The sequence below is a fragment of the Natrix helvetica genome (genome assembly GCF_964273705.1).
Source record: "Natrix helvetica genome assembly, chromosome: 14".
NCBI lineage: Eukaryota > Metazoa > Chordata > Lepidosauria > Squamata > Natricidae > Natrix > Natrix helvetica.
The window spans coordinates 1,441,941-1,455,626 of record NC_138564.1 but is presented as its reverse complement, the minus strand read 5'-3'; the positions used below and the strand labels follow the sequence as shown (position 1 = coordinate 1,455,626).

Here is a 13,686-nt window from a genome sequence, read left to right as displayed (position 1 = left end):
CGAGGGCTCTTTCCCCCCACTCGGGCTCTGTCGCTGATTGAGCCGCAGAGAGGAGCCGGGCTTTTGATGCAGCCTTTCGGAAAAGCTGCATGCTACAGAGCTCCCCAGAGTGTTCCTTCCGCCAAGGGGCTCCTTTCAGTCCTGTTTGGCCAGTCTCTCTCTCTCGCTTGCTTAAACCGATCCTCACTCTGCCCTCACCTGGAACATTCCTGGTAGCTTTTGGGTTTCTGAACTGGGAGCTTTCAGTTCCAGCAACAGCACCTCTGCAGCCCTCAGGCACGGACGTTCGTGGTCTCCTCCTCCTCCTCCTCCTCCTCCTCCTCCGCTGGTCTTGGGGCTAGTCCAGAGGTGGGTTGCTGCCAATTCGGCCCAGTTTGGCCAAACTGGTAGTAGCGGCGGCAGGAGGCTCCTCCCAGACACTTGTGTGCATGCACAGAAGTGTGGCGCACGCGGCTAAACAGGTAGTGAAATAATTTGCAACCCACCTCTGGGGTAATAATGTCTTGGGGTGTCTCATGAAACAACCGTCAGTACCCAATGCTTTCCCTTGATCAGAAGCCCAGGCTCCTCCTACTCAACAAGATTTCTGGGGAGGGGGGGGACACCAATCTTAGGGGGAGCTGAGTTGCCAGTGCCCCCAGTCATGGTGAGGGGGCACTTGAGTAAAAGTGTGACCTGTAGGTCTCCAGTCATCCAGGGAGCAGTGCCAGAGCGAGGGGCAGCCCCAAGAGTGGCACCAGCCAGTCTTAAGGGCACCTGAAAGGGGCAATAGAGGTGGCAGCTGGAGCTTTGATTCATTCATTCATTCGATTATATAGCTGCCCATCTCACATTTGTGACTCTAAGCCAGAAATAAAGCAGATAAAATACGTAATATAAAGAATAAAACCCACAGCAGCCTGGCATCATCCAAACAACAGTCAACGTGGGGGAACATATGTCACGATGGTCGTAAGTCGAGACACACCTGACCAACACCATTTTGGGATTTTTTTTGCAATGGTCATTATGCAAACATTGCGGTCATTAAGTGAACCCGTTTTTTGCCAGAAACCAGGCCAATTTCCATCACTGTGACTGATCCTAATTCAAGGACCAGCTGCAGAGGCATCTCCATGCTCTCCCACGCTCGGCTTCCCTCAGCTCCTGGGGGCAGAGCAGGGAAGGGGTCCTGGCCTTGGGCAGGGCCTGTGGCTGAAGCTGCGGGTGCCCAAGTCTCAGGCCCCGGCACCCCTTATTCCTGGCTTATTCCTCCGGTGCAGGCTGCTCTGGGGAAGAGGGAGGGTGAGGGTCCCCTGTGCCTGCCTGTGATGACCCCTCCCCCTCCCTCAGGAGGGACGAGGAAGGCCTGCCGATGACGGCCCAGCAGGTCTTTGAGGAGTTCATCTGCCAGCGTCTCATGCAGGGATACCAACTCATTGTGCAGAGCAAGCCCCAGAAGCCGGCAGCGGTCCAGCCCCCCCTGAGCAGCAGCCCCCTGTACAGCAGAGGTGAGTCCCCACGTTGGGAGGGCAGCTTGGACACGGGCAGCCAAGGGCCCCTGGGCCAGGGAGAGGCTGAAGGTAACCAGCCATTGACCTGTCTGAGTGAGCATGAAACATCATGGACCTGATCAAGTGGATGATGTGCCCAGTCTGATGAGATACACCCAGCCCATCTGAACACAAAGCTCCTGGGAAGCAAAAAGCATCCTGGGATGGTACCCAGGTAGATCCAGGTAGATCCAGGATCTGCCCTGGACCAGGTGAAAGTCAAGGAATGGTGGATGGTTAAAAGTTCTAAGAATGGGATTTGGATTTTCCTACCCAGCAACCAAATTATAACAGTTGTCCATGATTTGTCCATGTCCATGATGCAAACCAGCTGGTCCAGGAGAAATAAGATGGGAATAAGAGAAAAAGAGAAGCTCTCTGTATAAGCTGGGAGAACTGTGTGAGGTGTGTAAAAGGGGTGTGTGTGTTGTGTGTGTGTAAAGTGTAAGTGTTTCTCTGCCCTTGGCATTACATTTGCCCCTCCTACTTGCTGCATCTCTCTGTCTCTGCCTTGATGGGAAATCTTTCTAGATAGACTCAAGCTGTTTCAAGGCAATGTAGGGAAATGGTGTGATTGCTAATTTCAATCTGCTTACATTTTTTGAGGAAATGATCTGCACTTCTAAGTCATCTTTTTCCTCCGCCCAGGTCTTGTGTCACGCAATCGACCCGAGGAGGATGACCAGTTCTGGCTGAGCATGGGCCGGACCTTCCATAAAGTCACCCTGAAGGACAAAATCATCACGGTCACTCGCTATCTGCCAAAGTGAGTATCTGTTCCTGTCCACCCTTTGAGTAGGACATGGGAGTCACTGGAAGTCTTGCAGGGTCTTCGTTGTCCTTTAGGGCAGAGCCTCCATTCCTCGCAATTTTGTGGACTTCAACTTCCAGCATGGCTGACCGAGGAATTCTGGGAGTTGAAGTCCACAAGTCTCAAAATTGCCAAAGTTGGAGGCGTCTGTTTTAGAGCGTTGGAAAAGAATCTTGAAAGCCCGCCAGAGCCCTTGCTCTTCATCCTAACACAGACAACGCATCCGGTAGCCTCACCCATCGGCTTCCTGTTCCCTGGGAAAGTCAGCGGGCCATTCATAATTGGCAGGGGTCATCAGGTTTCACGGGGCTTGTGCATGAGAGTAGGAAAGCCGGTGAAAGTCATTCATCAGCCGCTTTTACGTGAACAGACCTTCCCTCCTGGCACCTGACTTGAAAAGGCTTTGATGTTTTTCTTCCCTTTAGGTACCCGTATGAATCTGCCCAGATCAATTACACTTACAGCCTGTGCCCTTCCCACTCAGACTCAGAGTTTGTCTCCTGCTGGGTGGATTTCTCCCACGAGAGGTTAGAGGAATATAAGTGGAACTACCTGGATCAGTACATCTGCTCAGCTGGTTCGGAGGATTTCAGGTAAGCAGAGGGCCTTGGTTCCCCAACTCTTTAAATAGTGCATAGGAAACACCTGGTCCTTTAAAAGGATGCCCTTGTGAGGCGTCCCAAAGGTAGGGTGGCCAGTCTAGCTGAAATAATTCTGGTTTATTGTAAGACTCGTTGACTGAAACTGCAACTCTGAAGATGCAAACCACTTCTAACTGCTTGATCCATTCGTGCGGATCCTTTTTAAGTTTCTTTCTCTGTCCGTTTAAGCCCCTGGGGACTCCTGTCTCTCTTGCCTGGTTCCTTCGTAGGCAGCTTCTCTTCCCCTCGTCCCCCAAGGTCACCCACACAGGGCATTACAGAACATGGGGGAGGAATAAGGTTTTTGCTCATCGTTGTGGCATTTGACAGAGAATTTGGAATTAATAATAATCACAGCTGCATCAGCAATGTGCATTCTCCGTTAACCCAAATTCAGAGGGTCCTGTAGTCTCCTCAGCTGGAGGGATAAGGCTCTGTTTCAATTAGCGATCTCCTGGATTCTGACATGTGGGAAGTGCCATCTCTAAATCAGGGAAGGACCCTTGCAGTGGGAGGGATAGCAGGGTGTGTAGAGAAACATTCGTAGCTCAGGATTGAAATGAGGGGCCCCTGGTGCTCTCTGAGCCTGGTTGTTTCCTTTCGTGACCCAAACTAGGTAACATCATCGGAACTAGTGATGCTAGCTAGTTAGTGCTAGTGATCAGAGCTAGTGCTATCACTTGTGATGTTAACTACTTTGGGAAATGAAAGGCCTGCGAGAAAACACCCAAGCCCAGAGAGCACCCAGGATGCCTCTAGCAATATTGGGCCAGGGGGACGGGGGATCTGACCTGGAGCCACCCCTTGCCTTTGCTCCTGGGTGGGTCAGAGGTCAAGGGAGAATGTAGAGAAGGGAGTTAAAAGAGGTTGATGAAAGGCCATGGGGAATTAGAGGAGGGGAGCATCGCTGTGCAGAACCTTGAAAGACCTGAGTCCGTCAGATCTTTCACCTGGGTCTCTATTCTTCAGAATGAGCCAAAGCATTCCAAAAGAAAACGGGAGGAAAAAAACCGGAAGTCCTTTATCACTATCAATAGGGTACATTTGCAGTTGCCCAGTAAGAAAAGACCTTCTCTGGACCTTCTCTTTTAGGCTTATTGCTGCTGGGTGGGAAACCACAGGCTGGAAGCCCAGATGCCCACCGACTCCCTGGGACTGGATTCAGGGCCTGGGGAGAGGAAAGAGGAGGATGGATGTCCAGGGCGTGGCTTTCTTTTCCCCTGCTGTAATAGATTCCATGACTTGCCATCTGCAAATCCCTTTTTTTCATTTTGGTTATTCCTTTTTTTACGTGAATGAAGACATACATACAAGTCCCAGGATAAACGTTGCAGGATCCAGTCTGGGCCAGTCTGGACCAAAGCCATCGGGGCCAAAGGTTTTTTCTTCTTCCAAGCTTTTGGGCTCGTGATGGAACCCATCATCAGGGAAATTCTCTCTCTCCAAAACGTCTGGAGAGAAATATCTAACTATTCTAGAGAGAGCGCTTCCCTGACGATGGGCTCCAGCACGAGCCCAAAAACCTGGAAGAAGAAACTTTTGGTCCCGGCGATTGAATCCTGCATTATGATTTTTAATACGAATATGACTTTCCTGATCTGTATCTCTTAATATTTCAAGATATGGAATAGATTTAATAAATGACCCTCCTGTCAATTCAGTGCTCGTACCTCTTATCATTTTGGGACAGAAGGAAAACCCTGTTTGGACACTTATCCTTCCGGACAGCCCAGTGGGGGAGGGCCTCCCTTCCTTTACGGCTTTTAATGGTTAAAGGTTTAAACTGAAAGTTGCGGGGATCTGTTTGTAAGGGAGGGACAAGAGAGCTTTTGAAACTGTCACTGGGAAAAGTCTGTGTCTGATGACAGCCTGTGACAGCCCCATGGAGGTTTGATCTGGCCCCCCTCGGCTGCCGCTTTCTCTCCACGCAGCCTGATTGAGTCGCTCAAATTCTGGCGGACGCGTTTCCTGCTCCTGCCGGCCTGCATCAGCGCCACCAAGCACATCATGGAAGGCGAAGCCCACTGTGACATCTATGGCGGCCAGGCTCGCTCCGACGAAGAGGAGTGGCAGCTTTTGGACGGCTTCATTCGCTTTGTGGAAGGGCTGAACCGCATCCGCAGGCGGCACCGGTCAGACCGGATTATCCGGGTAAGTCGGGGCACTCTGTCCGGGAGCTTCAAGGGGCTCGGGGTTCCCCACCAGACCTCTGGTTGCAGAACAGAACTGGGCTGGGACTCCATTGTAGAAGGAGCACAAGGGTGCCTCAGCCTCTGGGCCAATGGAGGTTTTTTTAAGAAAAGGAGGATGAAAAGATCTCCTCCTCTCATGTGAAGAAGGAAAGATTTCATTTACCTGTCAGATTTGTTTCCTGCTGAATCTTCCAGTCTCCCATCAGTTTACAGCTAAAACACAATAAAAAACATCCAGTTCAGATGACCGTCCTTGGAAGATTATGCAATGCCTGCATCTCTGCTTTCAAGAAAGGGATAGAACAAATTATCTCTGTTGTTGGAGCTGCTGTCCATCATAGATAAAAGGCAGAAAGCTCCCAAAGTGTTCCCAGAGTCCTTTGGGGAAATTCACGGCTGTCCTAAAACTGACCCATCCCCCTTCCAGGTCCCCATGAGCATCTCTTCTCTTTCCCTCCTCTCGCTGACTCTTTGCTGCCTTCCTCCTGTCCAGAAAGGTCCTGCAATGAAAGGCCTGCAGATCACCAGTCCCCTTACTGCCCCCTCTCTGGAACCTCCGGGGCCGCCTCCACTGGCCAAGAAGGGGACCTCGGCGCTCTCGGCTCTCTTGGAGATGGAGGCCAGCCAGAGGTGAGTTCCCGGAGAAGCACACCTGCACGGGATTGTGTCACTCTCTCCATATATGCATCCACCCATCCCAGTTTCTCAGTTCAGGAACCTGCATGCTTCATATCTGTCCGGCACTGAAGTGGTTCAGCCAATCAGTGAGTTGGATCCCTCTGGAAGAACCTCTGAGTGCATAGGATCTACTTCATGTACGCACGCTTGATAACTCTCCCTGGAGTCTTCCACCCTTTTCATGCCTCGATAATCTGACACAAGTCAAATCTTGTGTCAAGGCTCCGACTAAGGAGCCCAAGCCAATCAGATCCCTGAGACTAGGATCCTTCTCATCCTTCTTTATTGAGTCGCGGCTTCAGTGTAACCAACCTAGGAGACAACCCCACCCCCAAGTGTCAGTTTGGCTAATTGGGCACTTCTTCCCCAACCTCATCTGTTGCCAGTAGAGATGACCTTGGTCCTCAAGAGAAAGCTCTCTGTTGTGTCTAGTAAGGCAGTCCAACCTCCTTCCCCCTCCGGGTGGCCACGGAGGAACAGCAAAATGGCTGCTGCCAGGTTTGGTTCGAAGTTGACATCTGCATCATAGATAACAAGGATTTCAACTCCCAGAATTCCCGAGCCAGCTGATCATTCCCAGAATTAGGAGTAATGACCAACACCTTGAAGGGGACCCAGAAACAAAGATGCAACAGTGCAGCTCGTGCAACCGCAGTGTTGCATGTGTCACCCAAGAACTCCAGAACTCTCCACAGTGTTGTCTTCTATACCGGCTGCAACTTCTGAATATTCTTCAAGGGTAGCCCCAGGTAGAGCGCATTGCAGTAATCCAACCAAGAGATGACCCAGGGCATAAGTGACTGCCCTTAAAATGCTCACTTTTACTTTCGAAATAATCATATGGGTCCAATTTTGTATGAGGCATTTTATTTGTTTGTTTGTTTGTTTAATTAATTAATTATGTTTGCCACCCATCTCATCACAAGAAGACTGGGTGGCTTACAGTGTTAAAAAGAATTAAAAAATGCAAAAATATGTATTCAGGTAGTCCTCAATTTACAACCACAATTGAGCCCAGAATTTATGTTGCTAAGTGAGACACTTGTTAAGTGAGTTTTGCCCCATTTTACAATTTTTCTGGCCACACCTGTTAAGGGAAACAGTTGTTAAATTAGTAACATGATTCTGAATTCTAAATTTGGCTTCCCCACTGACTTTGCTTGTCAGAAGTTCACCCCAAAATAAGCACATGACCCCGTGACTCTGCCACCGTCATAAATATGAACCAGTCGTCAAGCATCCGAATATAAATCATGTGGCCATGGGGATGCCTGAAGGATCATAAGTGTGAAAAATGATCACGTCACTTTTTTCAGCGCTGTTATCACTTGAAACAGTCACTAAATCAGGGGTGTCCAAACTTGGCAACTTTTAAGACTTGTGGACTTCAACTCCCAGAATTCCCCAGCCAGCTCTGCTGGCTAGGGAATTCTGGGAGTTGAAGTCCACAAGTCTTAAAAGTTGCCAAGTTTGGACACCCCTGCACTAAATGAACTGTTATAATTTGAGGCCTACCTGCACAATAAAAATAAAACACAATAAAAATACAAATTACCAGCTATAACTAGAAGATGGAGAGGGAGGAAGCGGGTTGGGGGGACGTAGGATCCATATTAATCTATCAACCACTTCCATCCTGATGCTTCCCATTTGAGCCCCTGCAGGTGGGGAGGGGGCCTTCTGGACAGTCCTGTGTGGGCACCTCTGGGGGCTCCTTGCCTAGAATCAAAGCCTCCGATAGGAGCTGGCGTAGTCGTCCTGGCATGGGAGTGGGGCGTTTCTTCTACACATGAAGACAGAGAGATTTTTCAGGAACTTCTCTGGCTTGTTTCTAGGATATTGGGGGAACAACAAGCCGCAGCCCTTGCTGGGAAGACCTCTGTCCAGCCAGTGGAGACGGGCAGCATCGCCATGACACCCACCTACATGGACAGTCCACGGAAGGTGAGGACGGAAGCTTCAGCGCAATGACACACTCCTGCATGGGGCCCTGTGCACGAGGCTTGCATGTGTTTAACCGCTGACAGGGTCACCAGTCGAGATAAGAGTCTTGACACCAGACCAAGTGGACGAGGTATATGTGAAAGAGGCCGTACGCTGGCTGGGGAATTTTCGGAGTTAAAGCCCACCCCTCTTAAAAGTGGCCAAGGTTGAGGAGCACTGAGCGTCACAGTTAGCAAGTCTTTCATTTTTTGGGCTGTTGAGCTGAGGTCCTTGCGTTCTTCCAAGGTGAAAACGTGTATGTGTGTGTGTTGAAATGCTTGACCCACAGTGCAGCTCTTGCGTTGCACGCCTGTTTTGATAGTTTTGGATCACCGCTGGAGGCTCAGCCCCAGTTGCAAGATGGCTCCCTTTGGCAAAATGCAAACCTGGTATTCCAGCCCCTCCTGCTTGGGTTCAGACTTGGGGTGTGAATGCTGGCCCAGCCAGGGCATCACAACCTCCAGGTTCAGTTCCAATGCTTGAACTCTACTGTGGCTGGCCAGCTGCAAGCTGCATTCCGCAAAGCATCTGCTTTTCCACCTGCTTTGAATGTCACATTCAGCTAAACTCTCTTGAGCACTAAGTGAGACCTTGGAGAGGTTCTTGCCCCCCTGAAACAGTCAGAGCTAGCGGGCGTTTCGAGAGGTTGGACTTTGAGTGGTGTGGCAGGGCCAGCACTTCCATTTCTGCTCTGACTCTCAGCTGGTCATCCCCATCTGTAAAATGGGCAGCAGAGGGACGGCCTCCTGCAGGGCAGCTGACCCAGCTTTTCTATCAAGGGTTGGGAGAAGATTGGATGATGGTACATTAGCATGGATTGGCACCAGGTTTTTGTTTTATGTTTGAACTGGTTGTGTTTTATAGTTTTTAAAATCACTTTCATCATCATCATCATCATTCTAGCCATTGTCCATCCACTGCAGGATGAAGGCCTCTTCCACATGTTTCCGACCAATATGGCCCTGAGCTTTCTTTTGCCAGTTGGGCCCCTGATACTTGCTGATGTCCTTGATCCATTTGTTTTAGGTCTCTTTCGTGGACGCTTTTGATCAAGTGGGATCCACTCTACGACTGCCTTGGTCCACCTGCCCTCAGTTCTTCTTGCTCTGTGACCAGCCCATTTCTGTTTCCATTCTTTTACTCTTTTGATGATCTCGTATACTTTCGTTTGTTCTCTAATCTATGTGCAGCTCTTTCTACCTTGTCTTGTGATGCCGAGTTTGTCTCTTTCCAAGGTTCTTCTTCCAGTAGGTGGAAACATCATCCAGAGATGGGTGTTCCAGCCAGTATCCAATAGGACTGGGTCTACCAAATTGACAAGTCCCGCCCTGCGTGCTAGCCTCCCCAGCTTAGACTCAGTCCGTTTCCTTTGGACTGGCTGTGTCTAGTGATCTCTCCGACAGATTTACTAGTTGCAAGTAGGATTAATTGGTAATAAGTTGTAATTCGCTTTATTGGCTATTCTAAATTCTAAATTGATAAAATTGGTGCTTGGTGCGGAGGATTTTTGGGCGGGATTTATTCCCTGGTCCTAACGGCTTCCGAGGGGATTGGGCCCACAAGTTCTTCTCTCTGGCCTTTTTGTTGCCGGCGCCTGGCTGTGTTCCATGGAGGCTTCACTGCTCCGTTAGCCGTTTGCGGCTTCTGGGCTTTGGCCACAGAATTGACTGTCAACAGCCTCCGTTTCCAAGCTGTCAGCTGCCGCCGCCGCCCTGCCACTGTGTTGCACCAGATTCGTTGTTGGAGCAGTGGATTCCCTTATCAGGACTGAGACTGCTTGTTGATCGCGTTAGCGATTGCAAGGTTCTTTGCATCACTCGTAGCTTTTGTATTGGTTGTGAGGGGAATGCCCATGTTTCACTGGAATGTGTTGGAGCAGGTAGCACACACTGATCGAAAACTTTTCTCTTTGGACATACATGGAGGGAGGTTGTTCTTGAAAATTATGTTTAGCTTGCCGACTCCCTGCCAATCACATTTAACATGCCATTTAATTTCCTTTATTGTATTGTATCACCTTCCATTGAGCTCTGTTCTCCAGATATAAAAAAAATCCATTCTTTGATGAATTTATTAAACATCACCTGGCTCTTCTTCAGGGTTTTTTAAAAACCAAATGGTTCTCCTGCTTTGTGCAGCCCTTGTAGGGGTCTTTGCAGCTCTTCTGGGTCTTGTGAGAAGAGAACAACATCATCTGCAAATGATTTAAGTGATTTAAATTGATTTTTATTCCATCTTTTGCCCAGTCTAGTTTGCTAAATCCTTCTTCAAGGCAGGCTGAGAAAAGGATAGGTGATAAGTCTCCTTATCGTACTCCTCGTTCTATATTGATTTCCACTTTAAGATCATGAAGGCAAATTGGCACCATTGTTTCAGCCTTTCATCCGTAACATGGTAATTTCATCAGAGATTTTTGACTGCACAAAGTGTTTTTCCAGTGGTGCTATAGATGCACCAGATTCAAGGATGTTTTTGATGATTTGTTCATTTTGGTCCATAATGTTAATTTCTTCCAAATCTTGCAATAGAGCAAAGTGATTTGATAATCTCAAAACAGCTCCTCTAACAGCTTATCACTCTATTTTTGTTTTTTGGTGACGTCTTTATCATTTTCATATGTTCTTTTCACAGTCTATCTTCACTTTAGTTCGTACCATTCTATGGTCACTTCCAACATTAAAACAATTGATAACAGTACAATTATAAAATATAGTTTTATCACTTGACATAATGTAGTCAATTTTGCTTCTGTACCCAGATGGACTCTTCCACGTCCACTTTCTGCTAGCTTTTTTCTTGTAAAATGAGTTTATGATGCAAAGTTCCTGTCCTTCAGCAGACTCTACTAGTCCGTCGCCTCTATTATCACATTCACCAATTCCATATAGGTCAGTTGCTTTTTCTCCAGATATTGTTCTTCCCAGTCTTGCATTAAAGTCACCCATTAGTAGTTTGCATCGGCATTTTTATAATCCAGAGTTTTTTAGTGTTACCCACTCCTTAATCCACATCAGGTTTGTTGTATTGTCATGTGGAAGGAATAGACCATAATCTGCCACGCTGGTCCAGTGCGGGTTGGCAGATGTGATCGGTGTTAGTCTGGGGTAAAAACATATCAAATCAGCTTGTATGTTTTTAAACCTTTGATTGGAAACGCCCAGAATTGGCTAAAGGATGGGCAGCTATTTAAAGAAAGAAACAAATAAATAAATGCAAGAAAAGCCTGCCTGCCTTTCTCTGCACCTGCTGCTTCAGCCTCTCAGCCACAGGAGCCCAGAGCAGCAGTTGCTCCGCTCCATTCTCCACACTCCGTTGTCCGGGCGAAAGAAATACATTGATCTGAAGAGCCCCAAATTGTTACCTTGGGAATGCAAACTGTTGGTGACGTAGAAAAGCAGACGCAGACAGGAGTAAGGTTTTGCTGGGAAGGCCACCCGATGGAAGGCACCCCGAAGGGCACCCACCCAGAGCATTGTTCGGGGCTCCCTTTTATTGTCAAACTTCTCAGAATAGCAAAAGCTCATTGGACAGAGAATCCACTTGGCAACTATTGATTGGTTTACAGATGCATGCTTTCCTCATGGACACCTCATGGATACTTCATGATATAGATACGTGACTCTCTACTTAGTTAATATTTTGCTGCATGGAATGTGATGTCTACGTGTAAATTCCATTGTCTCTTTTTGTAAGCAAAAAAGATTAACCGCCAAAGGATTAAGAGAGGAAGGAATGTGGATTTTGACTGATTAATCAATGTGGTTTGCCAACTACTGAATAACCAATTAACCCTACACAAACTGTGGAAGAGACCACACCTGATCCAGCTTCTCATGGCAGCCTGGGTGGGAGCAGACGCCTCAGCTCTCCTTCGTGCATGCTCTGAACGCTTCCTCCTTTCACCTCGTGTTCCCCCCCCCAGTCTGCTGCGGTTTTCGTGCCGTTACCCTTCCATTTGGAGTGACAGATCTGCACAATGCGTCTCTCTCCCCCCCCCCCCCTGTTTCTATTGCTGCCTTTGCTGTTTCCTGGTTCTTCAGGATGGGACCTTCTTTATGGAGTTTGTTCGAAGCCCCCGCACAACATCTCTCTTCCACACACAGGTCAGTTTTTGACAGGTCGAATACTCTTTGTGGCAATGCTACACAATGTACTTGGGGTCCACATTCCTCCCTGGGGAAGGCCGGGTCCATCAGCCTTCCAGGAAGACCAACAAGAAACACGACCAGAGGAACTGATTCTATTTCATTGTAAAGCTACGATAACAGAATCTTGCAAGTCTAAGAGTACAAATCTCTCACCATCTCCAAGAAACCTTGGACAGGCCCTTCTGAGCCTTTCTCCACCCACTGTGCAGCTGAGGGCTGTTTCCTCTCTTATCTGATTGTTCCCTAAGCAAAATCTCTTTGCCCTGTTTTTCCAAGGTCTTCCCCACGTACCATTACAGAGTCTGCATGAGTTACAAGGATGTGGTTTGGTTGAGGAGGAAAATGCTGCTTGCCTGCCCCCTTTTGATGCCCTTTCTGTCCCTGGACTGCGTCTTTCTTTAGAAAGCCACCAGGCCGACAGCTCTTGGCCCTTTTTCCTGCAGAGACAGGAGAAAAGTCTTTGGGAGCTGGACCGCCCTCTGCCTTCAGCTTGTGCAAAGGAGCAGAGAACGGAAGTTCTTGGCAACTGGATGTATGGTGGCCTTGATGTTTGGAAGACCTGAATTCCCCATTAGAGCAAAAAGAGCTTACACATCACAGCCCCCCTCTTCCCATTCCCCCAGCCCAAACTCGACCCTCTGCTTCCAGCGGCTGGGGAACCTGCACCAGCTGCCTTCTCTGAACTGAAGCTCCCCTGGCCCCCCTTTCAGCCCTTCAGGTGTTACTTGATAGAAAGGCAAAAATAGAAAACGGGGCAGGGAGGCTAAGATTTCTTTTATGGGCAAGGAAGCAAATTGTACGTTGAGCAATTTCTCCCTGGCACAAATTGGGATTGCTTCTAACTAAAACAGGACAAGTCAATAGTTTGTGGAAGATTTAGGACCTGGCAGAGGAATTAGCCATTTCCAGTAAAAAGAGGTAAAGATTCCTCAGTATTAATTCATAGATACTGGAAAGAATGACCATTGGCTTACCTGAAGGGTCTTTCTCTGTGCGCTGCTTGGAGAGTCCAAGCATGGGTTAAATTGGTCTGGCTGCCCAAGGACTGAGTTCAAATTCTTTGGCCAGACCTCCTGTTCCTCCTTAAGGCCAGTTTTTTAACGATTCGTGGAACTGGAAGACGCAATGAGATGGCGTGGAGATCGTCTGGTGTTCCTGAACCCTGGGCCCGCATGAGATTTGGGCGGGGTTGGACTCTCCCGCAGCGCACAGAGAAAATCCCTTCAGGTAAGCCAATGGTCATTCTCCTGTGCGCTGCTTGGAGAGTCCAAGCATGGGACATACCCAAGTTAATTGTCCCCAGGGGTGGTAGAAGATGAGGCCAAGGGTTCAGCCGCAGAATGAACTTGCTGCAGCACCCATCTGCCAAACGAAGCCTCGGCCGAGGCAAACGTGTCTAACTTATAGTTCCGGACAAACAGAGATGGAAACGAGCAAGTTGCCGCCCTGCAAATGTCCTCTATTGTCGCCTGGGTCACCTAGGCCGTTGTTGTGGAAGCACTCCTCATGGCGTGGGAGATGACGTTGCGTGGAATTGCTCTGGACCAATGCTCGTATGCCAGGGCGATGCATGTCCTCAGCCACTGGCCGATGGTGGATGATGTCACCTTCCGCCCCATTGACTCCGGCTGAAAGGAGACGAACAATGCCTCAGACCTGCCGAATTCTGCTGTCCTCTTCACATATCTGTGCAGAGCCTGT

The 13,686-nt window shown here is 48.7% G+C and overlaps 1 protein-coding gene across 5 annotated transcripts in view; it reads left to right on the top strand.

Moving 5' to 3' along the window:
• DEPDC5 (DEP domain containing 5, GATOR1 subcomplex subunit) overlaps positions 1–13,686 on the top strand; it is a 52,568-nt gene that overhangs the window by 27,307 nt on the left and 11,575 nt on the right. For 4 of the 5 annotated variants that reach the window (XM_081966672.1, XM_081966671.1, XM_081966673.1 and 1 more), the window contains exons 27-33: positions 1,333–1,490; positions 2,181–2,298; positions 2,769–2,936; positions 4,916–5,135; positions 5,670–5,806; positions 7,690–7,798; positions 11,878–11,940. In XM_081966672.1, the coding sequence (XP_081822798.1) occupies positions 1,333–1,490; positions 2,181–2,298; positions 2,769–2,936; positions 4,916–5,135; positions 5,670–5,806; positions 7,690–7,798; positions 11,878–11,940 (973 nt within the window). The remainder of the gene's footprint in view (positions 1–1,332; positions 1,491–2,180; positions 2,299–2,768; positions 2,937–4,915; positions 5,136–5,669; positions 5,807–7,689; positions 7,799–11,877; positions 11,941–13,686) is intronic. The other variant, XM_081966674.1, reaches the window with a different exon arrangement.